Genomic DNA, 26,285 nt, shown 5'->3' with positions numbered 1-26,285 from the left:
TAAAAATATTTGTTCCCAAAAACTAAGTGCAATCACAGATTAAAAAACAAAATAAATGTGTTCAGACTATAAAGTAGAAGCATGTATAACAAACATAATCCAACCCATGTAATCTTTTTAATAACAATGCTTTGTACCATAGATTAGATGTACATAAACCTAAGAGCTTCATTATTACAAACAAAAAAAAAAAATAAGCAGTCTTGGCAGCTGATGTTTTGCTTTTTAAATCAGATGTATACATGGAGATAGTAAAAAAAAAATTACATCATTACCAAACCAATATACATGATACAGCAATATACATCTAATATATCTATATACAGCAATTCAGTGATGTCCTGCTCCCTACATTCAGATACAATTATTAAACTCTCTTTAGTCATAACTTTACCACCGTCTATAGGCAGGAGCGTTCCGTACAGCAACGGGCGGCTGACTGCGTTTAAATTTGATCTTTTCATCTTCAGTAATCAACACAACCGAGGCTGAATCTTAAGTCAAAAGCAAGAGTCCAGAGGTTTCTGACACATAACGTTCCTTATTGATCTACAGTTTGAAAACAGACATGTTGTTCTGAGCCATACACATGCACTCACCTGATTTACACAATTACTCTACAACAGTACAGTTCACACGTGAAGCCGTTTCCTCCCTTCATTATTTACCGTCTCCAGTTACAGTCAGCTGCATGTGACGAAGGAAACAAAAAGGCTGCAGATGGTAGCACTGACGTTACACGGAGTCAAAGTATTTTCAGCCTCCCACCATGTTGCTATTACTCATACAGGCTTTCGCAGCCGTAACCAATAATAAGCATGCACACAAATGCAATAACATCAATATATACAGTACAGGCATTATTTTCTATATGTACCAACAGAGAACAGTTTGCACCCGAAATGAAAGTTACATAAATACTGATTTGTTTGAGGAACACCTCATTTGTCAGAAAGCAGGGGAAACGTCCTCAGTCAGGTTGGTGCTAAAAACCAATCACTTCTCTAGAAGGTGCTCCATTTTGGGGTTTATGAACGAAAAGCCAGCAAATGCAGCCTGGTCCATGGAGTCTATGAAGTTCTTGTCGCTGTAAGAAAGCCGCGCTTTCTCATTGAGGAACTCCCGATCGAAGTTACTGCAGTCGTTTGGAGCTTTCTGGAAACGAGAAGAAAACAAATCTCAGAGAAACTAAAAGAGAGTGGCCATAATCAGATAATAGCGCAGGGTCTGTGGTTTGTAATGTCTTTCCTATGGAAAAAAAAAAAAAAAAAAAACAAAGCGTGAAACGCACCACTTTGGGCTTGAAGGGAGGTTCAACTTCTCTCCTCGTCAGGGCCTGCCAGTTAATGCTCTTGAAGAAGGAGTGCGACTGAAGCGATCCCACGATTCCTAGCCTGCGTGAGGGGTCTCTTTCAAACAACTGCATGGAGGGGGAAAAAAAAAAGTTAGATTAAATTAGGACATGACATGTCTGCAATCCGATTTCAGTAAAATTAGCATAAGCATCGATGCTGCAAAGGCATAAAATCTTAGCAAGCATTTTGGTCTAGCGTCTAGTGCAAATATCTTAGAACACCTGAAATAAGAAAAAACATCTCACAAGTAACTCTTCAGAAAGATGTAGGAGCTTGTTGTAAGCCAATAATTACTTAATATTGATGGAAAAGTACTAGTTCGACTAGCACAGTACGTCACTTATAAAACGGGAAAATTGTCTCGTTATAAGTGAAATAATCTGAGGTAATGAGAGACACTAATGTTTTGGGGTTTCAAAGGGTTCAGATATTTCACTCCACATGTAAAGAATCTAAACAATATTAAACTTTTTACTATTCTTTTTTTTTTTCTCTCATGAGGACCTAGTTGTGTCTTTAATAAAGGTGGTGATGATGATATTTAATTTTTTTCCGCTGCACCTTTATTGTAAAAGACATTTGGATACAAGAGTATTACAAAGGATTTGTTCTATGAGTCAAAACACAGTGATGCACTAAACGCAATTTGACCTGGTTAACTAACCTTTCAAAGCTTACTCACACAGTTGCTAGTAACCTGCATCTCTTGTTGACTTAAAATGAGTCATGTGACACAAACCCGTTCCAGCAGGTCTTTGGCATCCTTGTTGATCCAGCGAGGATAGTGGGGCGTGTCCACGCGGATGGACTCAAACAGCTCATCCTCGTCGTCGCCGTGAAAAGGCGACTGGCCGATCAGCATCTCGTACAGCAACACCCCAAACGACCACCAGTCGACTGAGAACGAGTACTTCTGTCCCAGCAGGATCTGGGTCGAAACAGGAAGCGTTCAAGTCTGGAGCATTTTGAACAAACCGAGTCTGTTTCAAGCGGAAATCTTTCAGAACAAGGGAGGGCCTGTAAGCGCGATCCGGTTTACCTCTGGAGCAATGTAGTCGGGGGTACCGCAGAAAGTCGTGGCCCGATTCTCCCCGAACACGTCCTCCTTGCACATGCCAAAGTCAGCGATCTTTATGTGGCCCTCGTGATCCAGCATCACGTTGTCTAATTTAAGATCTCTGAAAAATTTAAAACAAAGAAGATTAGGATTAAATGAGATGAACCGCTGTCGGTTTCCAGTTACTATGTACAATTATTTTGGATGAAGGTAAGGTTCATCACATAATGAACCTTGAAGAATGATTTGATATTAATGCTAATGCAATAAAGTGTCAAGTGTTTGAATCCCAGCTGATTTATGACTAATTGAGTCCCACTCCTGCTTTCAAGTAACGTTTGTACAGTCTAATGTTACATTTAATGCTAAATATTAGTTTTTTTCCTATCAAATAGTTATTTCAATTCTCAGGATATTATGGTGTTTTTTTGTTATTGTTGTTTTTTTTTGACAAGTGGAACATTTGATAAACAGTAAAAACAAGCATTTATTATGATTTTCATGTGTGATTACTCAGATTAATTTGAGTAATTCAGTTAATTTTCTTCCTTAGATCTTTATTTTATTTTGAACATGTAAAATGTCAGAGAAAAATCAAGACAAATAAGAAAATGCAACAGTAAAAACACAATAATCATCAAACATAAAAAACCTTTCATATCCAGTACAAAAGGGAGTAGGAAGAAGCCAAAGCGTATTAAATCCCAATTGTCTCATACAAATATGTTCCACATTACACATCTAATTTTTACTAAGTGTCCCATTAAAAAGTGAAATTCATATATATTATAAGTTCCTCCCACACAAACTAATATATTTCAACTGTTCATGTTTATGATTGTGACTTATAATAAGCAATAAAAAGCCAGAGTTTGACTTCTCAGAAAATTTGATTACATAATATCAATAAAAAATGAGTTAAATACAAAAATACCAGAAAAGTGTGTCCATGTCCTGTACTGTAAATGCACTCAATGCTGGTCTGGGCTCTGTTTTCAAGAAGCACTGCCATCAGTGCAGCTTGGCATGAAGACAATGAAATGCAGCTTTTATTTTTCATCTGAAAGCAGCACCAGCCCAGTCCTTTTTATCTTGGTAAGATGCTTCAGTTGTCTCCTTTTCAGAAAAGGCTTAAAAGAAGGAATTTGACACTTGAAGCCCCGGTCTTAGATTATACTGTATGGCTGCTCTTGAAGCTCTAACTCCAGCTGCAGTTCATGCCTTCTGTGCCCCAATCATTTCAAGGTTATGCCTGCTGCTTGTGCACCTATTTCTAACATTTGTTTTCCTTCCACTCAATTTTCTTCTGATGGATACAGCACACAGTGAAAAAAACAGCTTCTTTAGCAACAACCTTTTCTGGGTTACCCTTCTTGTGGAAAGTATCAGTGATGGTCAACTGTGAGATGATGTGGGTCAAAATATTTCTGAATTAAAACTCTCTTTTTATTAATGTCACGTAATATCACAGAAGCTGCTGAATTTGAGGTTCTAACACTTTGTAGTTGTGTTTTTATGGGGGGTTTTCTGTGATTGTATTTTATACAGTTATGATGAACTGATGAAGTTTTGTATTCTTGGATTATATTCAATGTTTTTTTTCTATATTATTTGGATGGAGGCCTTATATAAGCCAACTAGGCTTTCATCTTTTCCTGAACTGTCATTTTCTTAATATCTTAATATCTTTGTAGCTCAAGTTCAGCAAAATAAGCTGAAACAAAGCAATAATCATCAACATCAACATAAAAAAGCACTTAACATAATCGCTCTGGTACTGAACTATACGTCTGTAATATATCAAAATGCATCTTTATGTATTCTGTAGTTTCTCAAATCCGTTTATGATACAACAGTTGCATGCCAGTTCGCTCCTTCTCCTCAACATGCTTTTTGTGCGTGCAGTTTTGCAGTCACAGTTTTCCTAACAGCCTTTGCTCGTGACTGCTTTACCACACAATGGTATTTAAACTTTCTCGGCAGGGAAGTGTGTGGGATTACCTAACCAAGCAGTTTTTCTGAACTTTCAGTTCATTTACACTCGCAAACAACCGGCAGCTTGGCTGAAAGTAATGGTGTTAATAGAAATAATGGAAAAATAAATGTGTGTAAAGAGAAGAAAAATAATGTCTTTAAGCATGTGCTGTTAATTGAGACTTAAGTACTACACATATTTTTTGTTCTGACCTGTAGATGATTCCTTTGGAGTGCAGGAACTGAAGACCACACACGATCTCAGCAGAGTAGAACCTGAGGGGAGACGGCCAGAAAATCAGTGACTCGTTTCAGATGGAAAATTGCCGCCCGGCGCCGCGGTTGCCTCAGCGCAGAGCCGACAGCTGAACACCGCACTTGTTTCAGTGCGGACCTGAATTATTCAGGAGGACATTTGTTTGGTGTAGAAGACAAGTGACTAACACTCTCATAATGTGAAACCCAAGAGCTTGTGTGAGCTGAAAGATTAGCCTATCGCTGACCTGCTTCTCCTACCGAGCGACAGGTGGAACAATTCATCAGCGAGAGCAATCAAACAGACCGGTCCACCTCCTGCTCGCCCGCCACAAAGGATCCACTGACAGGAGCCAAGCGAGATGCCCTCTTATGGCTGCTCAATGTCTCACTTAACAGTGGTGATGAAAATGATCTTGTAGCTCCAGTACAACAATAATCAAATTGTGTAAATAAAAAGACCTCAGCATGAACAGAAACCTAAAATAGGATCTGGAAAGCAGTCCGGATTGCGTGCTTAGCTTCTGCACCGCGAACGTCGTTAAAACGTTGGAGCAGACTCTCGTTTACAGTTCAACAGGTCAAAAGTATGTACAGAGAGAACCGGTTTTGTGTTAGTAAAAGAGGTCATTTGAAACTCTAAAGGAAAAGTGTTGCATAAGCAGATGCTACAGATAACTGCACAGCTCTCCATTTGACTGTGACAGCATGTGCAGTCACACACAAAAAATAATAATAAACAAACTAAGAGAGTCTTTGTACCAAATTCATGCCAAAAACCTGCAAACTCCACCACACGTGTCATGCAAATACTCGGTGGTACGGGAAGCTGTGCAGAAACAGGAAAACGTACACAGAAGTTGAGTGAAGAAATGGTTCTCGTTTAGGCCGGGCGTCTCGGACAACTTGCAGACCACCAAAAACAGGATGTATATATTGTGTCACAGCGACAAGAAAGAGCCTTTTTAGGACTAAAGTAAGGAGTTTTGAATTCAACTCAAACGAGATCACAGCTCCACACTAGAAAAAAAAAAAAAAAACGCTACAAAGCACAAAGAAAAACTTTAAAAAGGCACCAGTTTTTCTAATTTACTGCCACAGTTGTATTTTTGACAACACAGACCCAAACACAGATATTTTGTGTAATTTCATTCTATGCACCCAACCACAAACTTTAGGGGGTAAACCTGTGCAAATCTTTGTTTGCACATATAGAGAATCATCCAACCAAATGCAGAAACACGATGAATTTAGGCATTTAGACACGAAGAAGACAACGTGATGGAGTTCAAACTGAGTATCAGAATGAAGAGCAAAGACGATTCAAGTGACTTTCAATGTGGTATGATGGTTGTTGCCAGTGGGGCCGGTCTGAGGATTTCAGAAACTGAGGATCTGCTGGGATTTTCATTCACAGCATTCTCTCTGCTCTACAGTAAACGGTCTGAATAAATTTAGATGCAGTTATCTATGAATAAGCATGAATTGTTTATCTCAAAGTGTGATAAGGACATTGTTAAAGGTGATAACAATGGCAACAATGACTCAAAAACCATTCTGGCACCAAGTTATCCAGAAACACCACCTCTAAGCAAACAGCAGCTGTCACTCCCGTCAGCTAAGACCGGAAAAGCTGAGGAAACAATCCACACAGCTTCACTAAAATCAAACATCATCAGATTGAAAAGCATCGTCTGGGCTGATGAAACTCGACTTCAGCAGCAACATTCAAAGCTAAATATTCAGCATTCAGCACCGAAAAAAGTAATCAATGGATGTATTTGTACCATCCAGATGATTAAGCTATACCAAAAATAATGTTTACAGGAACTGGGACAGAAATGTGAGAAATGCTGAAGATTGTGGTCATCACAAAATAGCATCCAAACACATCTGAAACAAACCGATAAGAAAGAGGATCTGCAGCTTGTCAGCAAAGGTGACAAAACTATTCCATTGAAATCTTTTTGACGATAAACGAAAAATATTAAAATTGGGCTTAGCGACTCTTCCTCTACAGGTTGATATAAACGAACTATTCACAGAAAATCTTCCAAATTCCTTGAATAAACTAGGGTGCTAAACTAGAGAGGGACAGAGACATCAGCTGGTGCCAGGAACCAGACGATTGGTCATCATGCTGTTACTCATCGACACTAGTTTTCAGACTAGTAGAGAAATGTCTGCAGAGGCAGCTGTGTGTGGAAAAAGCACGATTTGTTGATCTCAAAGTGTGATAAGCAGACTGTTAAAGGTGATACAATGGCAACAGTAGCTGTGCGAGTGAGCAAGAGTTTCAGCAGAGAGCGTGAAGGTTGAGCTTCTCTGTTACGGAACATTGTGGGTTTGTTTTATAAAGATACATGCGAACTAACTCGTTATTCCATCTTAGTTTGAACACATCTTAGTATTTTAACCCTGCCAGCCCGAACGTAGTGGCGACGATCGAGCCCAAGTTGCAGTACCGTAATTCCGCCACACGTTGCGCTACCTGAAAAATTCCAACGGTTTCTGAAGGGGGGAGGCGTTGCGCTTTCCAGCCAATGGTAATTTCACCCCAGCAGTAGCAGCGAGTGAAATTAATCTGAGGGGCAATCTTATAATAGACGGTAAACTGCAAAAATAACTTGCTAGATATTAAAAGTTCCAGTTGTTATTGATAAATGGGCAAATATATATTTACTCACAGGACATTTAAATAACTGCATACAATTAAAATAAGCAAAAACATCCAGGCGGACATTTGAAACACAGGACTAAATGCAGCTCATACCGTTTTTATATATCATTGTTCTTAAAGAGAAGTTCGATTATTTTTGGGAATCAAAAGCCAAAAACTACCCACAGTTCATTTATAATTATTAGAATAAAGGTTTTTAATCTTTTTAGGAAAAACAGACAACATACAAACAAACTTGATTGACAAAATAACGTAAAATACAACATGGTGATGAAGCCGACTCTGCCCATCTCTTGAGGGATCAAGTATCCAACATGAGGCAGGAGGATTTAACAGCTGACAACACAGGATTAGAGTTTCATGTTAAAGTACAGTGTTGCTCATGTCCAACACACAACAACTGGTTTAACTACAGGAGATGTAACTGGGAGACCAGTCACTGTATGCAGTAACCTCAGCAGAGACTTGGGCTCCTCTTGGGGAATCCCAAAGCGTTCAGGCCAATCGAAAGGATTTCATCCTAACTGGAAGGCCGAGCAGCTCAACTGGCTCCTCTCGATGTGGAGGAGCAGTAGCTCTACTCCGAGTCCCTTCAGCTTCTTACCTCATCTGTAAGGAGGAAACTCATGCAACAACAATCGCAATCTTTTGGTCACTGAGTCAGCACTTTGCAAAACCACCTCGTGTGGAAATTACAGCTGAAAGTCTCACGTTATCTCTCCAGCAGCTTTGAACATCGAGAGGCTGACATATTTTCTATTTTCCGTCTTTGCAAAATTGCTAAAGCTCAGCCATATTCCATATAGAGCAGCTATGAACGCTGTTTCAGTTTCTTCCACAGAGTCCCAGTTGGACCCAGGTGTGGATTCTGACTGAACACATGAAAGTGCTTTCACCTAAACTACACACTGCAGCTGTGTGATTAGAGCCATTGTCCTGCTGGAAGGTGAACAGAGACTGTTGCAGCCTCCAGCAGTTTTTCTTCCAATGTTGCCCTTCGTTTACCTCTGATCAGCTTCTCTGGCCTTTCTGAAGAAAAACATGCCTAAAAATGCACATCACACACTATTACATTTTTCATTAGTAAAATATAAACCAATATAAGTCATGTACTGTTTTCCTTTCACTTAACATTATAAAGTACTTTGTGTGTGATACCTTTGCAAGCCACTGAAATCTTTGCTTGGGAGAAATTCTTTCAAACATGGTACTTTTTGAAACTTAGTTGGTTGAATTGCAGCCAAATGTTGAGCTTTATCACACTTTCTATCACCAGCTTGCCTTTTGTTTTTCTGGAGGGATTCCCGTAGTGTGATGAGAGGTGGGTGGCAGTAACTGATACCTCCCCACAAACAGAACACACAATGCTACAAGGTTTTTTCACTCTTTACTCTTTAGCTTTAGTCTGCTAATAAAAAGAAGCAGATGCATATGAGCCAGGCTCCAGAGCACTATGTGCAAGAAAAAAAAACAACATGCAGCGAAGAAATGAGCATGTTCTCCTCTATACAGCGAGGGATCATTTAACCCACTCTCTGATAAGAAATCTAAGCTTTTAAGGGTCAACGTTGAGAAACGACAGCAGAAGTCACTTACGTTGCTCTGTTAAGATCGAAGCGTCCTTTTTCCTGGATGTGAAACATCAGATCACCTCCGTTCAGATACTCCATCACAAAGAACAGATGCTCCTGTGGAGAAGATCCAAATCGAGAATTGAGAGCAGCAAAGAAAAGAAAAAAATGGCTAAATGGCTCACAGTTGAGGAGAAGGATTACCTTGGTCTGGAAGGTGCAGTAGAGGTGAGTGAGGAAGGGGTTTTCCCAGGCTAAAGCCAAGACTCTCTTCTCTACCATCGTGCACTCCACGTCATCATCCATGAGCACCACATCCTTCTTCAGAGCCTTTATGGCAAAATACTCTCCGCGGCCCTTCAGCTCTGCAAGGAGGACCTGCAAGGAGAAAACAGTAAATGCCAACATTTAGATAGGCGCCTGATGATTAATCAGTTTTATTATCAACTGTCTATAATCTACATTTTCCACTGCAGATAAAGCTGATGAGTGAGGGTACCTTGCCAAAGCTGCCTTTTCCTAACACCTTGTGGAAGACGAAGTTGTCGACATTGACGCGGGTCAGGTGGGTAAGACGAGACTGGGGTCTTTGGGCGGATCCCTCCCACAGTTTACCGTACGGAGACCCATCTAATACACAGATAGCAATAAAAAAAATTCACAAACCTGCTTCAAAGCTGTTTCCATGTAAGGGGTCCATACAGAACAGAAATATGTCAAGTAGATGCAGATTAGAGAAATGTGATTACGTACCGTTGATTTCAAGTCCAGCAAGTTTGTTTACTTCATCATATATTCCAATGTCACCAATATCAGGCAGGTTGGGATCCGAGCGACGAGTTGATTTCTGGTGGAAGGCGGGGGGTAAAATAAATAAATAAATAAGAAATGTTATAGAAAAGGTTCATCATGCAGCTGTGATAAGTCCACACACCATTTGAGAGAGTAATTTCTTCACTTGTTAATGTTGCCGTTATGTTTCTCAAAAATAACGAGGATTTGTAAACTGTTCAGGTCTAGTGTCACATTTAAGGACTTTTTTGACAGACTTGAAAAATCTTTACATTTAAAGGTTAAACTCTCTCCGTATTGGAGAAATGTGAAAACCTAAGACATGCTGGTGCTGCTCATAAAGATGTCTAAAACAATGAAAGGTGGCTCTTTTACTGGAGTAATATGTTGAGAAAACTAGGATTTTAACTTGAGCAAGTTTTATATTAGGGTAAAAATAATTCCACATTTACATTTGTTTTTGATAAAATCACTGCTGCCACAATTAATGGGGCCTCAAACATTTCCAATGTGTGTAACTAAGGCATTTTATTCTCGCATGCTTTCCTTTTTTAAGTTGGAAGTTGAAAAACATTTATTTGTTATTCTTTGACAAAGGGAAACTGTTCAAAATGGGGAAAACCAAAGACATGCCATTCAGGAAAAACAGAAAATGGGTAAATAATTAGAAAATTTCAAACAACTGCAAACATGGCTGGACAAAGACCAAAGTTTACAGTGCCGTAATGCAGTGAGATGTTATGCAAATGAGATTAAGAATGCATTTATTTTATGAAGTAAAACATCACAACACAGATGAATAACTGATCAAATATCTGCCTGTTCAAAATAAATCTAATTAGACGAGTCTTGTGCACCATCCTTTATTCTGATGGTGAAGACACCTGACTGGACCATTTATGACCAACTCACCTGGCTAACTTGTGTTAATGCTTCAGCTAGAAGCTTCTGGTTGATCCCACAAAGGTTGGCCACTTTGTCCTGACACTTGTGATGAACATTCATGGCACAGTCTGCAAGCACAGTCAAACAAGCCGGTCAAGCACAATGGCACAAAGCTGCTTCCTGTTTCACCATCTCTGTGCTTTACCTTCACATTTCAGGCCCTGCTTGACCAGACCCCACAGCAAGCTCCCGCAGTGATCGCAGAAAGTGGGGCTCATGTAGTTGTAGATCTTGAAACGGTGGGGCATGTCGATCTTAAAACGCTCCTTCTGGAACTGTGGGAATAAGGAGGATTTCTCTAATGACTCGCAGTAAAATAATCCTGTACAAACTGGAGACCTGCAATGTCATTTCTGGTTTGTGTGTTTCAATTTTATCAGATTTATCTCTCAAAAGTGTCACCAATGTCTGATGGAAAGTCCAACAGGCCTGTTCCTACTGCTGATTAAAGTAGTGCTGGATAATGTCCATTTGGACTTCAGCAATATTTGTTAAATATTAGTTTGAAGACAAACTAAGGCAATCGGTATTACTGCAAAAAGTAAACTTCACAAAACAAGAATAATCAAAAGCAATTTATCTTGCAGAATAAGGCCCAGGGAAACATTTGTGATCTTTTAACTTGTATATCTTACTTAAAACAGACTAGCAGCATTTTTCCAGGTGCATTTGGTTGAGTAATTCCATTTAAAAAGTAAAACTCACATTTAGAGTTGAGCAATATATCAAATTGCTTCTGACCTGCAATATCAATAATGTGTGCAATATCACAAAGGAGTCCTTGGATGCTGTATTTGATGCACAATTATAGTTATTTTTGTCTAGTTCAATGCACCATGATGCTTGAATTGCTAACAGACTGGTCTGATCTAAATCCCTGGAGAATCTGTGAAAGGTGAGACTCAACAATGCAGAAGAGGTGAACGATGCAACCTGGCCTTCCTGTGTGCCTGTACTGTACATGAACACACCTGTTAATAAGCAGTCGTTACCATTTAAAATATACATTTTATACAGTCTGAGAAACTGAATGTTTTGTTCCCATTATCTGAAAGCCAGTCTCATCATAATTACCATAAATGCATTACTTTCTATCACGAATCTGTGAGCTTCACTTTTAAACTGAATTACTAAAAATAAAGCAATAAATGAAGTTTATATTCTAATTTCACATACCCAGATTATCTCTTTAAAAACAATGCATATGTACAAAGACACCAAAAAAGAACTGTATCAAAATGATATGATGAAGTTTGTTTGTCAAACTTTAAAATTAAATGGTGTCTTTCCAACATTAAGTCATTTTACACATCATGTGTCTGGAGATGTACGAAATGGTCTCACGCGTTTGAAATGCAGCTCTCAAATCTTTGAACATTAGTGCTTATTGAAAGATCTTAACTGCAGATAGATGGTAATACCACTTATACTACATTAAGATCAATCTGAGGATTAAGATTAAAAGAAGATGTACAGAAAAAGAAAAGACAAAAAGTGAGAAAAGCCCACGCTGGACTGGAAAACAAACTGGAGGCATATGGAGAACGCTCACATACAGGATGTGCTGCAAAACCAGTGGGTCACATACCACAGTATCCCGACTGTTGGCCGCAGTACCGGTGCATCTGCCTATGATTTTGTCTATGCATTTCTTATGGATGGCTGCATTGCATTCTGTAAAAAAAAAAAAAAAACAGCACTAGAGAATTTTACCCTTATGCATCATCACATTTCAATTATAGCACAAGACACAGATATTTTGCTCTCTTCCTAAAATTAAATATTGATGTAAACTCACGTCTGCATTTGTAGCCTTGCTTGTTGAGTCCCCTGTGGAAGAAAGTAAAAATGAAATGAATGAACTCGTTTCCATATTCCTTTTTTGTTTCCTTTCCTATACAATGCCCAGTGTGGATTGAAGCACCTTGACTTATTGGTAATATTCACTCTATAATTACTGAAATAAATGGAGACCGGACGTTGAAGAATTTATGAGAAGCCGAGGAGTCATTTGTCTGATTTAAAGATTAGGACTTGCATTCTAAGAAAAACAAGTGTTAAATAATTCAACAAGTGAAAAGAATAGAACCACTTATCAAGATGTAAATCTGGAGCACGATCTCTTTAAAGCTCTCTGGCAATCTAGCACAAAATGCAGCACATCGGCGCATCCACACGTAAGGTGTTTAATTCCGTTTTTACTCTTCCATTTTGTGTGTGGTTGCCATTTATTTGCTGACCCTAAGCAGTTTTCTAAAGACTGAAATATAAACTGGACTGACCAGACAAATTCCCTGCACACAGAGCAGAAAGTTGGCTGTCTGAAGAACGTGGCGATGAACTCGTGGTTCTTTATGAAGTGGATCTTCGCTTGCTTAATGGCTCCTCGTCTTCGGTTGAGTGTAGGAGCTTCTTCCTCCTTCGCAGCGTGTTTACTCTCTTTAAAACAGAGAAACACCGTTCAGTCATTGCACAATGTGTGTAAGAAACAAGTGAAAAAGTTCAGCACAAATGGATAGCCTTACAAATATATAATGTATTATGCTTTAGCTCATGATAAAGCTTTGCTAAAGTATCTATGGCGCTTAAATCTCTTCAATTAAAATACAAACATTACAGTTCTTCACTTCTTTATAAAACCACTGTTTGCAGCTGATTTTTTTTTTTACTCATTCTTATTTGTAAAGCAGCTCAAACTCAGTCAGCGTGAACGGCCAGGATCTGTGAATGTCAGTTTTCAAGTTTTGCCACAAATTTTCAGCTGAATTTAGGTCTTGACTTTGTTTGGGCCGTTTTGCCACATGAATATGCTTTGGCAGAAATCAGCCCACGGCTCAACCTCTGGCTCATTCTCAGGAGTACTATTGAACTCAACCCATGATCCAATCTACCCCGAACAGCTTTGCTATCCCTCCTGAGAAAAAGCGCATGACTCTGCCACCACCATGCATCTCCATAAGCAACGTTTCCCTCGGAAAACTTGCTAAGCCTGGTGATTGGGCGCTTGGGCAGCCACTCATCCAGCGACCCGTCGTGTTTTTAAGTTAAAAATGTTTAAATATCATTTGACAATTATGTGTTATTAAAAGATTGGAAGATTAACACCTGAACACCAACTATAAAATCTTAAAAATTAGCAAACTTTGCGAATTTTAAAAAGACTTAAAAGAATAAGCAATGCTTAGCCTGGTGGGGCACAAGTAAAGCCTGGTGGCCCGCCAGGCTAACAAAACACTGGGGGAAACCTTGGTTAGGATGTTGTGTTTAGGATTTTGTGGAATGATGGCCATCTGCCAAGAACAGTATTTTATATGTAGGCCCAACACTTCAATTTGACCGGAGAACCTTCTGCTGCATGTTTGCTGGGTCACCTGTATGGTGTTTGGCTCTGTAATATGTTCAGAGCTGGGTGTTTTGCTTTTTTTTTTTTCATAACCCAACCCTGCTTTACACTTTTACACAACTTTATCCCCAACCTGTCATCTGTGTTCCTTGATCTTCATTTTCTCTAACAAATCTCAGAAACATTCACAAAAAATCTACATCAATGTTAAAATTACACTATACAGAGATGGACTGTTTTCCAAAAAGGTGACTTTTGAATGATTGCAATTTGTTGCAGTGGATTTTATTGGCTGGTCTCAGGATCTATGACATTAAATCTCACTGGAACATGTTGAGATTTGTGGTTTTGAAGAGACAAAATATGGAAAAGTTCACAGGGTGTGAATACTTTGTAGGGCTCTGTAGCGTCTAAAGCTTTTTACCCGTATCCACATCCTCCAGAAAATACTGCACCGCCATCATCACTTTCCCTGATGGATGGAGATCCACCTGAACACAAAACAAGAAGCAGGTAAATAAAAACCCCCTCATGTTTGTCCAAATTTGAGACGGGGACGTTCCATGTCCTACCCAGAACTCAGCTCGTCCGTTGGCTTTCTTGCAACGCTCGGCGAGAACAGAGACGCCGACGGTAACCTCGGCCAGCGCCTCCTCCGCCGTCTTCATCAGCAGTATCTCAAGCACACGCCCCTCGTAGATGTGTGCGTCAAAGCTGGCTTTCCAGGCCGGGTACATGGTGGGCTTTCTCTGAACGAGCGTCTTACCTCGTTCTAAGAGGAGGACAGGAGTGGCGACAGAGGAAACAGTTTACCATTTGGTCTTTTTGAACATAAGAAATGAGAAAACCTGCAAGAAACGTTAAAAAGAAGTAGTCCAGCGAATGTAATCGAAGATTGTCTCACCTGTAGTCAGAGCTTCCTTCATCTTGATTGCACAAAAAGGCTGGCCAGCCAGAGGAGGCAGAATTCCCATATCGAACGAGTTGAAGGCGATCCTCAAGAAAGGAGCCATGGTGCAGAGTAGCAGGAGAACCTTTCACACACACATACACGTGCTGGATTACTGCGGTGGCATTTGTCATTCAAACAGCAAGACTTTGAATTTTTATAGCACAAACACGTCACAAAATTTTAGAAACACACGCAGCAGAGCAGATTTCTGGATAGTTAGTAAGAACAACATCATAGAAAAAATAAGATAACGCTGGTTTCGTAGCTGTTGGGAGTCTCTTCCTTTTCTGCTCTACTTGTATTCTTGTATTACTTGTATTATTTTAAATGGGTTTTTTTTATGTTTTAAGAAACAAAAAAAAAAGATTGGTTGAATTTCTTTATGCGGAGTTCGATCGTGAGCCTTTATCCAAGTCTGGTGTTGGTAAATGTCAACCCAAAACTAGTTCTGGCTCGTGGTCACTTCCCTTTTTTATAAACAAAGCCAATTCAGACAAAGTTTATTTTTTAAATGGGAATCAGTAGATTTACAGTGTGCAAAAATTATCTTTACTGGACGAAAACAGTCGACCATAAATCTGAAAAAAATCCTCTGGAAATAAATAAAAGTAATGAATTATGATCGGTGGTGTAAGAGATAAACTGTGTTTTCATTGGGACTCTGGCAGAAAACTGCTGAAGGGAAACAGGTTGCTCTCCTTGTTGTAAAAGGACAAAAAAGACACACACACACATATATATATATATATATATATATATATATATATATATATATATTTTTCCCCTCAAAATACACACCCTGACAAACAATTATGCCATTTTCTGCATTCAGAGCACAACTTCCACAACAGCCAAAGCAAAACCCATCTTAGTGCATGCAATGCAAAAACTAAATATCTGCTGATGCTATACGATCCCTTAGCATGGCCATGCAGGTTTGCATAACTATTTGGGTAGTTCCACACCTCCATGTACAAACTGCACTAAACATCAGCCAGGGCCGATGCTGCTTTTTTATTTTGCTGTCAGAGGACAGTTTCAGCATTAAAGGCGTGTGCCTCCACTACAACGACAGAACAAGCCTTAACACGTTGCTAATCCAAAGCCAGGCATGCTGTGCTCCACATTCAGCCTAGACGTTATTCACATCCCTGAAAGCATGGCGCCCACAGTGAGACTGCAAGAGACTGGAAAAGTAAGACCCTCCTCCACCCCCGCCCCGAATAAAAACACACCAAGTCAAGAAAATAGTGCGCACTAAAGAGAAAGGTCCTGAACATCAGAGTCGCTCGCTGCCGCCGCTGTTGTTGTTGTTGTTGTTGGCTGTGATGTCATGGGGTTTTTCGGAGTTAATCAATAAGAAGCACAACGTGCGATTGAGGGCAGGGGTGATTGACTGGTTTGTGTGCAGCTTCGATTTGTCCCATCTGTTAAGTTCACCGCTCACGTTACATACAGCAGCATACAGTAAGCGTTAAACTTCCCGGTCAGAATGATAAAATACTCTTCTTCATGCAAAAATTCATGCATGCATGAAAAATGGCAGGGTTGGTGGAGAAGCAAATGCCTTTACATTTACCATAGAAGAAGATACGCAATGAGTCTCACACTTACAGCCTGGGCCTAAAGTATCTCTATGTGTTTTTGAAAGATTGCTCTTGCTTAAAACTGATAAAGTACAAAACTGGGTCTGGTTGAGACTTAATAAGGAAAGATTTTTAAGTTGTATGCAGTAACAACTTAAAATAAATACAGATTAATGGGTCCTGGAGGTTAAAGCTTGTTAATTAAAAAAAAAACAGAGAAAACTTGTGCAATCTTAAAATAACTACAATCTTTAAAGATGTTGCAAACTTAACATTATTAAACTCTAAATTGCTGTTAAATTTGCACTGGATGGTTATTCACATGGGAAAAGGAGGCAGGAGGCAGTGCACCACCAATAATCTTCCTGTGGGAAACGCATACAGAGGAGGAACTTGTCTGATGTAAAAATAAGTCAGAATAAAAACACACACAAAAAATGCCATATTTTTTACTTTCTCTGCTTTGCTTTTCTGCTAGGAACGACCGGGAACTCTTTACATTCATAATTTTTTACTACATTTATCAGACAGGAACGTCATTGGTGGAGAACCAACACCTACCTCCATTCGCTCATCAGATTCTCGGTAAGAAATCTTTCACTGCAAATGTGATTATGGATTATAGGTTTATAAAAATCTCATTCGCATTAATCAATGTGTTATTTTTTTGTTGTTTTTTTTTCTTTTTAGACTGGAGTTGCTTTAAGACAGCAGAAGTCCACTTTGGTCTCGGCTTCAGCCTTCAAGAACAACTACTGCTAATCTAACTTTAGACTAATTAAAGGCACTAATAGCAGCCATACACTGCTGATCAGATATTACAGCTTACAACTAAGCATGCACCAGCTGCCAGTATCCACTTTTATAAGGTTTAAAAACCAATAAAAGTTGTACGTCATCCATACCTACATTTTGATTTCCTTTAAATGAGACGCCTGACAAGCAGTGCAGTGCTGTGCCCCTCCCCAACTGTTGCTGTGCAGTGCTAGCCAAATGGTTGAAAGAAAACCTCTACAATTTGCTTTTACTTAGAGAAAAACACTAACTTGATTGTAAATATTACCTTGTGAACAAAATACAGTTGGCAAAGAGCCGACTGCAGGTGAGCTATTTAACCTGCTAATGCTAACATACTAACAAATAGCTGAAGGGTGAAAAGAGCATAATATTCTAAGAAATATACCAATTTACATTAAAACTCCTAAATGTGTCTTTTAAATATTTTTGCTCAAATTGATGTATAAAAAATGTACGACAAAAATTATAGATAATTTTTTTTTTTTTAATCAAGAACAGCAGTAGGAGTAATCGTTTATTTCAAATAAGCAAATATACGATGAGTCATATTTTTTTAAAAAAAGTTGTAGATCTCTACAGTTGTAGTTAATTTTTTTTTTTTTTTTACTCAAAGTTTTTGTACTCTTCACACCAACAAGTTTACAGCAGAGCCTCGCCACTTCAGAAATCCTGAACTATTCCCCTGACTGACTTCTAACAGCGGCATCAGGAGCTTGGCTCTGACCAAGATAAATGGAGAGGAAAAATCAACAAAACCTGAACAATGCTCCATTGTTTGGATGAGACTAGAACTTCTAGGCATTTTTCTGCCTTTTAACGACTCGAACATCAAAGTACAGCTGCACTATTATTAGAGGTCCGACTTGTTCTTCTGAGAGCTTAATCGCAATTAACTAAATGTCAATCATGGACTCTAAAGTGAGCAGCCAATCACTTCAGCCGGTGCGTCTGAATCTTGTGTTTATGCAACAACGGATGTGGTCGCTCGTCAGTTGGCTGACAGATGTCATCTGCTGTCTGACTCAAACAGAACCCCACAGCCAGATTGTCCTCATGAAAAATCTTACACCCCCGTCCATGTTGTCCAGATCTGCTCCCATCCTCTCTCCACGTTTGGATTAAATAACAAACTGAACTGCCATATGTATCTGCCACGCTTTTTAAAGCATAATAAATCCAACTAAAGGCTCCGATGGAATAGTTAGTAGAGCTGATTAAAAACTAGGGAGCGGTCTAGATGAGCGCCTCACCTGTCGATACTGCTATTTTTCCTTAGCTGACCCCGCAGCGCCATCGTTCAGTCTGATAGATCATTAAATCCGTCGCGACCTTTCAATTCATAAAAGCAAGCGACAAGAACTACTTCAATTGTTTAAAAAAAAAAAAAAAGTACCTGCTGGCTATTTGCGTTGTTCTAAAATTGTTCCTACACACTGTTACTGTCATGTGGCGACGCCTTTTTTTAGGTAGACCGCACAGAAAAATGTCAACTTCAGCTCCCGCTACAAGTCAACGGTTACAGATTGTTCCTCAACAGATGAAAGGCGAAGAAGGAGAAAAGCCACCTATAAGAAGAGGTCTTTGAACCAGCTTTCATCAAACTGGAGGCTTAAGAGGCTCAAACTTTGAAAAAGTGATAAATAAACAGAATAACAGCAGTCTCACCTCGTCCTACAAACTCAGCTGCGGCTCTTCTTCTCCACAGCCCGATGAAAGTTACTCTTTCTTCCTCTCCTTTTTTCGCTCTGTGATTCTGTCTGTTGAGGAAGTGTAGCACGAGTATGGCAGGCCGATGTAGAATATAATCTGACCCCACAGCTCTGGAAAAAACTGGGACCACTTAAAATGATCGGTTTCTCTGATTTTACTTTTTGTAGGTACATGTTGGAGTAAAGTGAACGTTGTTATTTTATTCCATGAACTACTGACAACATGTCTACGAAATTCCAAGTAAAAATCTTGTATTTATTTTCAGAAAATGAGAAATGGTCAAAATAACAAAAAAGATGCAGTGGTTTCAGACTTCAAATAATGCAAAGAAAACAAGTTCATATTCATTTAGAAAAAACAAAAAAACAAAACTGATGTTTTAACTCAGGAAGAGTTCAGAAATCAATATTTGGTGAAATATTTGGTTTTCAATCAGGTTCAGTGCTACTTCCACTGTCCTCTAAATTTTGGAAAAACCGAAAAAAAAAATCATCTGACTAAATGAGATTTTATATTACTGTGTGTATAAGATTCAATGCAATACAAGTCTTCATGAGAGGATGACAGATTTATTTATTTTTAATTATTATTATGGCTATTACTGAGTCCCATATTCAAGGCGGCCATCTTGCTTTGAGGCTTGAGTTGGGAGAAAAGCTGATCCAGAATAATAAATTCTAAATTTAAAACTGATTTTATCAACCTTTCAGTAAAACCAACACATTCTACCTCTATAGAGGAAAAAAAAATAACAAAAAGGACCAGACCTGGCATCAACCACCACCAAGTGATTACAGCACAACTGTTTCCATTGTGACATCCTGGATGTGCTTTGAGTTTGGAAGGCCAGTCACTCAGGTTCGCCACTGCTCTGTGTTTTCTCCATGGTGTGCTGGAAAAGCCTTAGAAACAGCTTTCTAACTCTTTAGAGACGGATAGATGTCAGCTCATTTCACTTCAGAGCTACACAATAAACACACAGCCAGGAAAGCCCCATTATGGATCAGCTTGCGGGTTACCACCTTTAGGGGGATTTCCCTTTAATGCTGCGATCTCTGAGCCGTCTTCATGCACTCTGTTTTTCTAGGACCAGCAGTGCTGTTTCACGCTCTCCTCTGAATGTTAAAATCTTTACCAGATTCCCACAGATCAACACATTTCTCAGATCAGACAGAACACAAAGACTTTTGAATTTCTCTGTTCTGCCTTCACCCACAGATGAAACAGCTGTTTGCTTTGCGTGGCGTTGCACTGATTCTGGTTACAGGTTTATCCCTGTTGCCCAGTTGGATTGGAGGATTAATACTGGTGTATCAATTTCAATTAACTGTGTCAGGATCTTTCAGTTGATCATGAGGCGAAATAAATCAGAAAAGATGAAGGAAATACAGGTTGATTGGGGGATGACCTGTTGCTTTTGGAGATCCGTCAGCTTAGTTTGTGTTGTCAATCAGCTACTGTTAAATTAATTGATTTCTGGACCATAAGTATCTGACATCAAACATTGGGTAAAATTGAATGAAACTAAACTCTTATCAACTTTGAAGCTTTCCAAAAATGTGGCTATTAAAAGTTAATTCATGATTTAACAGTAGGTACAATAATTTTGTTAAATATAGCAAATAGACTTGGATAACTTTTTTCCTTCAATAAACATAGTAATTATTTGGAAGCTGCATTTTAATTTTTTTTAGGTCAGCTACTATAAAATAATGTTACATAGAGTACATTGTACTGCTCTAAACTGAACTGATATGAACTGAATTTGGAGTTAATTGGATTTTTGCATAACTATTCATAAATATACCAAAGAACTCAGAGATGGCATCTGTTGTATTTTGATTTTATGTAAAAATGAATTCAATTGACTTAACAATATGAATAGGCAGGATGTCGTTTGAGATTTTTGAATTGTTGATTTCAGGTAGGATAAATGGCAACCAGAACAGGTTTACAATCCACTTTGTCGACTTGGAAGAATTAATTTAAGAAAGTTTCTCCGCCTGAAATTATATGATAAAATGACTTGCCGTAAGGCGCTCCTCTTTGCAAGTTGTGACGTTTACCTGGTATGCAGACACGCGGGGCGTCTGTGTTCCCCAACACAGACAGAGTAGGGCACACAGTTGTCCTAACTCAAGTTATTAAAGGCTGTTTCAAGTATTATGAGGTTTTTTTGTTTTGTTTTGTTTTGTTATTATTTATTTTTATTTGTTTGTTATTGCTGTACAGACTTGCATGCAAAAAACATCTCATGTGTAATTTTCCGTTTCACCCCCTGGGTGGTGGTGTAGGTTCATCTCTGCAGACCTGTTGCTCACCTGGGCTGCAGGCGAATGAAACGCCTCGCCTGCTTGAACTTCATATCTGCATTGCCGGTGAATTTGCCCTAGATTACTTTCTGGTATGAGGGGGAAGTGTTTGTGTGGCAGGAGGTGGAGTCACATGGCTGGGACTGTAGTCTGCAGGGATAGTTTTCAGCAACAAGGTTGTGCAGAGGGGGGCTGTGAGGAGGTGGCAGATTTGCCTCCTGCAGTCGAAGAATATTGTGTGTTTTTGTTTTCTTTTCTTTATAGCACATGCACCTCAAACTATCCATATTCCTTTCTATGCCTTTTTGCCTGTATCCACCCCCTCACACACACACACGCACACACCCACCCACACACACACACACACACACACACACACACACACACACATCTACACGCATGTGTACAAATGAGCGCAAGAAAGAAAGGGGGTTTATGCCAAGTGAGCTATTCTGATCTGATTATACAAAAGAAATATTGGCTGGAGCCAAAAGAGACCTAAATAAGGAACGACAAATTCCCCATGGATGAGTCACAATTAAAGGTACACTCCACACAGGCTTGCTTTTGCTGCTGGGAGTAAATATAAAACCGAGTCTGGCGTGGAGAGACTTGCAGGACACAGGTGTGTCAGTGTTCACCTCTCCCAACTAACCTTACATAACAGGCCCTCTCTGACTCATGGCAGACACAGGATGTCTAGTGGATATGATGTGTGAGTGTGTGTGTCAGTGAGTGGCTTTGACAGACCCGCCTTAGAAACTCAAGAAACCATGCTTGTTCTTTTCTTGCTCCTGCAAACACCCACACACTCATCCTCACATAACCACAGCTATCACACACCATGGGATGCATAGGCTGCAGAGCAGGCGGTTGTTAAATCCAGCATGCAGAAACTGAAAAGTGCCAAGATACACATAGAAATTCCCTGAGCATGGCGATGATACGTTTAGGTCTGTGGGAAGTGGATGAATTTGCAGTTTGAGTCACTCAAGATTGTCTTTTTAGATTATATAGATTTCATTCAGCAGGGAAGATAGTTTTAAAAGAAATATGCGTTTTAATGAAATGTTACGGTTTTTGAGGGGCTTTCCCCAGTTTTAGAGACACATACGATCGTTTGAGGGATTTTTATCTGATCTGGGAATTTTTTTTTATTTTTTTTTATTGGAACATGTTCTATTTCAGGAGTCACCATTGAATGCTTGCTGTGATCAGAGACGCAATCAGATCATCATGCAAGGCAGAGGAATACACAAGATGAAGAGAAACCAAGTGAAATAAAATAAAATAAATCAGAAAAAGGATATTGGAAAGATAATTTTTGCTTGGATACGCAAGTTAATTTGGAGGTAAAACTAGAGTCAGCGATTTCCAGTCAATAAGATGACTGATGAAGTGTGTGTGGGCGTTCGGTTTTTATTTTAAGCTCCACATGACACATTTGTAGGAGTGAATCATGGTTTGAATGAAAGAGATTTTTTTAAGGCCTTTACTTTAATTATTTCTCCTTGATGTGAAAGACCAAATTGTGTCTTAATAATTCAGTTTCTACAAATCAACATGGAGCTCGTGTTGGAAATCAGCAGAACTTCATGCAGATTTCCTGCAAGCCCAAACTGGTCTGCAGATGTGTCTGCCTGAGTTTAGCCGATGTTAAAGTTTATAAATCCAGAAACAGAGAAAGAAGACTGAACGGCAACTGTGAGAATCAGAGGGCCGCATTGCTGGCACCAAAAGTTTAATAAAGATCACATTAACAAACTAAAAAGCTGTGTGGATGTTTGATGGACAAAAATCAAACTGCGGTGGACAGCATTTGGTTTGGTGCTTTCTTAAATATATCTGACAGTAATCAAGTCAGAGTTTATCCTAAGTGCCGGCGAATATTTTGTTAAGCTGTAGCCTATCACATTTAATTTACTCACTTTTTCTTTCTCTAATAATAACAATAACAGTGAGTCAAAAAAGCAATAACAGAAGAAATGTGTGGCAAATACTTTTTCACCGCTAAGGAAAGTTTGCTACTTTGTCTTGCAACAGCAAAGATTTTTTTTTGTGCGAGTATGCTAATCTGCTTCAGTAGGTAAAAGAGTATGTCCCATGCAAGTAAACAAACAGGAAACATTTCTAAAAACTTAAGTAACCTATAATAACATAAAAGGTTAAAATGAATGTTAGGACGCTTGGCGCTGCTGTGTTTTCCTGCTGAAGTAATGACTTTGCAAAGTCTTTGAGGGTTGCCTGGAAACTGCTCCTAGCCTAGAAAGAGCTTTTAATCTGTTTTGCTGCTCCCCGCACCTCCCTCCACCCTTTACTAAAACCACAAGCTGATGCTTTAACCATTCGGCTTTTTGAGCAAATCTAATGAGAATGCCCTTAGGAGGTTGTAGAGGTTTGGGATGGTCATATTTTGTGCCTGAGAAAAGAGCAGGCTGAGAGTTTTCTCAGTTCTAACACTGAGATTGGATAACTCGTCATGAAGTCTGGTAATTCACCAAGATTTATTTTTATCACCTTAAACCAAATATTGGAGTCCATGTTTGGGCAGCGGGGATGATAAATGATCAGTTTGTGGTGCAGAGAGAGCCGAAGGCTCTGCGTCGGTCCTGTTGAGAAGGAGAGACGGCTATTTAAAGCTTCAGGGGAGGTGGAAAAGGTGCAACACCGACTTGGCAGCGTGGGCTGCGAAGAGTTTGCAAACTGGGACAGAAGAACGCATCCCTCCGCATCTCAGAAGGATGCAGAGGAACACAAGACAAAGTGCAAACCCAGAAATGTCAAACTAATGTCAAGAGGACAAAGCAATTTCTCATAAGCACCCAACTGTTGTGTAAAAAGGACTTTTGATCCCCCTGAGGATACGCTGCCCACACAGCAGAGCGAAAGATGCGAAACCATGTTGTTGTTGTTGCTGACATCTACCCTCAGTCACCACAGTGCCAACTCAGGCTGTCGGAGACGGTCAAAGCTGCTTTGTGACTAGAAAATTGTACGCAAGTGGAAAAACAAGCCATGGAGGAGGAAGCTCAGCTCAAAACATTCTTTCAGCCAGTTTGGCTGCAGCTGTTAATGACTCCTGAGGCTGTGCACATGTAACAGCGCTGAATGCATTTGACCTTATTGAGTGGGCTGCATGAACAATTGATTATTTGCTTCCCTCTGCGTTTGCTGCCGCCTGCAGTGGTGCACAAGAAAGACCAGTTTATGACTGTGGAAGACATCCCACCATGCAGTGGGAGCAGCAAACTCCAGTAGTTTGTTTTCGGTATTAATTGGAGCACAAGAAGTATGAAAAGGGCAGCCAGCATATCCGCTCCGTTTGGTGTTCAACGAGCAACGAAAGCTTCCTGCCTCCAACACCTTAACAAGCAGAAGTTAAAAAATAACCACCAAATATCCGTTTTGCATTTGTTCACTGCCAGATGAAATAAAAAAATAAAAAAATGTGTCTGTAATTTATTTTAATTTTAAAAACTATTTTATAAAACAACAAGACAACAAGGTTGTCGTGCTTGTATTTGCAAAATGCACCAAACTCTGAAGAGCTACTTCCACATTTTGTCCCGTTTGTTGTTTTTTTTTGTGGTTTTTTTTGGTGGTTGGCCAGCACAAAGTTTCAAATAATTCTGAAAAGGAAGTAAAACACACGTGGTTTCAAAATTATTCACAAATTAAATTTAGAAATGTCTTTAGTGAATATTTTGTAATGCCGTTTCGGTGGTAAGAACAGCTATGAGTATTTTAGGTTCATCCTCCACTCTGCACTTTTAGGAACCGAAATCTTTGACTCACTTTCATTCCAAAATGCCGGAAGCGCCATCAGGTTGGATGGATAGCAACAGTTTCTCCATGGATTTAGGTTTGGACTTTGACTGAGCCATTCCGACAATATCCTCTTATCAGAACTGTTGACTCTCTAGCTGTACATTTAAGATTACTAATCTCCTGGAAAGTGATCCTCCACCCCATTGTTAAGTGTTTTACAGCCTCCACCAGGTTATTTCCAATATTGCTCTATAACTGAGTCCATTTTCCAGTCAGCTCTGAGTAAGTTTCTCGTTCCTGCGGAGGAAAAACATCCCCAGAGCATGATGCTCCCACCACCATGTGGTACATTTTGAGTTTTCCACATCACATAGCATTTTGCATGCAGATAAAAGTTTAACTTTGGTCTCATCTGAGTTATTTAACCCTTTCATGCATAGTGGTCACTACAGTGGACAGCTATCTAAAAGTCATTTTCTTGTGCTTCTTGTGGATTTTTATGTTATAAATGCACACAGACCACTGAAGTGGACATTAATGCATCATAAATACACTATCAACTACTGGCCATCAGCTGCAAATGCAAGAAAACTTTTATTAAATCCAACATGGCCGACAAACATAAAGCATGCCAACCAACCCGGTCCCTACTTCTACTCTGGCAGGTAAAAAAATATTGTGACATCAGATAACCCGTAAAGAACAATACTACTGATGTATTTTCCAAATAACAACTTTGTATTTGGAGAAAATTACAAATGATCACCTAGAAAAAAAAATCGATAATTTTCTTTTTTTACAATTTTTTTCCCCACAGTTATGGCTTAAGAAAAATGAAAACACTTTGGAAAAAAATCCTGACATAAAGGATCATAATTCATGCATGAAAGGGCTAAGTTACACACAGATAGATTTTTATTTTCTTAAGGCAATTCGTTGCACTGAGTTTCATTTTGGGGTATCAGAGAAAAGGAGGTTGAAACCCATATATTCAATTAACACTTGTGTTAATTCATCACATAGGATCTCTGTAAAATACATTTGTAATGTAAAATAAAATGTAAAGCTCCAGTCATTTGGATTATTAGCAGCAGAGGCCAAAAAAAAAAAATTACACAACATAAGAAACAAAGAGAAGAAAGCAGAAGTGGGGCTGGAAAGGCAGAGCAGAGTGATAAATGGTCTGT

The 26,285-nt window shown here is 39.3% G+C and overlaps 1 protein-coding gene across 1 annotated transcript; it reads right to left on the bottom strand.

Moving 5' to 3' along the window:
• Positions 1-97: 97 nt before the first annotated feature.
• On the bottom strand, positions 98-19,070 carry prkcda (protein kinase C, delta a). The gene is made up of 18 exons (XM_015059047.1): positions 18,974-19,070; positions 14,877-15,006; positions 14,545-14,744; positions 14,397-14,463; positions 12,912-13,068; positions 12,428-12,459; positions 12,218-12,303; positions 10,775-10,904; positions 10,597-10,697; positions 9,646-9,739; positions 9,392-9,522; positions 9,097-9,270; positions 8,918-9,009; positions 4,600-4,662; positions 2,395-2,533; positions 2,095-2,283; positions 1,292-1,420; positions 98-1,155 (listed from the first exon to the last, which is right to left on the bottom strand). The coding sequence occupies exons 2-18, from the start codon at positions 14,983-14,985 to the stop codon at positions 997-999; spliced, it is 2,052 nt and encodes a 683-aa protein (XP_014914533.1). The 5' UTR covers positions 14,986-15,006; positions 18,974-19,070; the 3' UTR covers positions 98-996.
• Between the last annotated feature and the right edge of the window lie 7,215 nt (positions 19,071-26,285).

This window comes from Poecilia latipinna, unplaced genomic scaffold (genome assembly GCF_001443285.1).
Source record: "Poecilia latipinna isolate Pla-1442-1.1 unplaced genomic scaffold, P_latipinna-1.0 Scaffold1592, whole genome shotgun sequence".
Taxonomy (NCBI): domain Eukaryota; kingdom Metazoa; phylum Chordata; class Actinopteri; order Cyprinodontiformes; family Poeciliidae; genus Poecilia; species Poecilia latipinna.
This window is presented reverse-complemented; position numbering and strand designations above follow the sequence as displayed.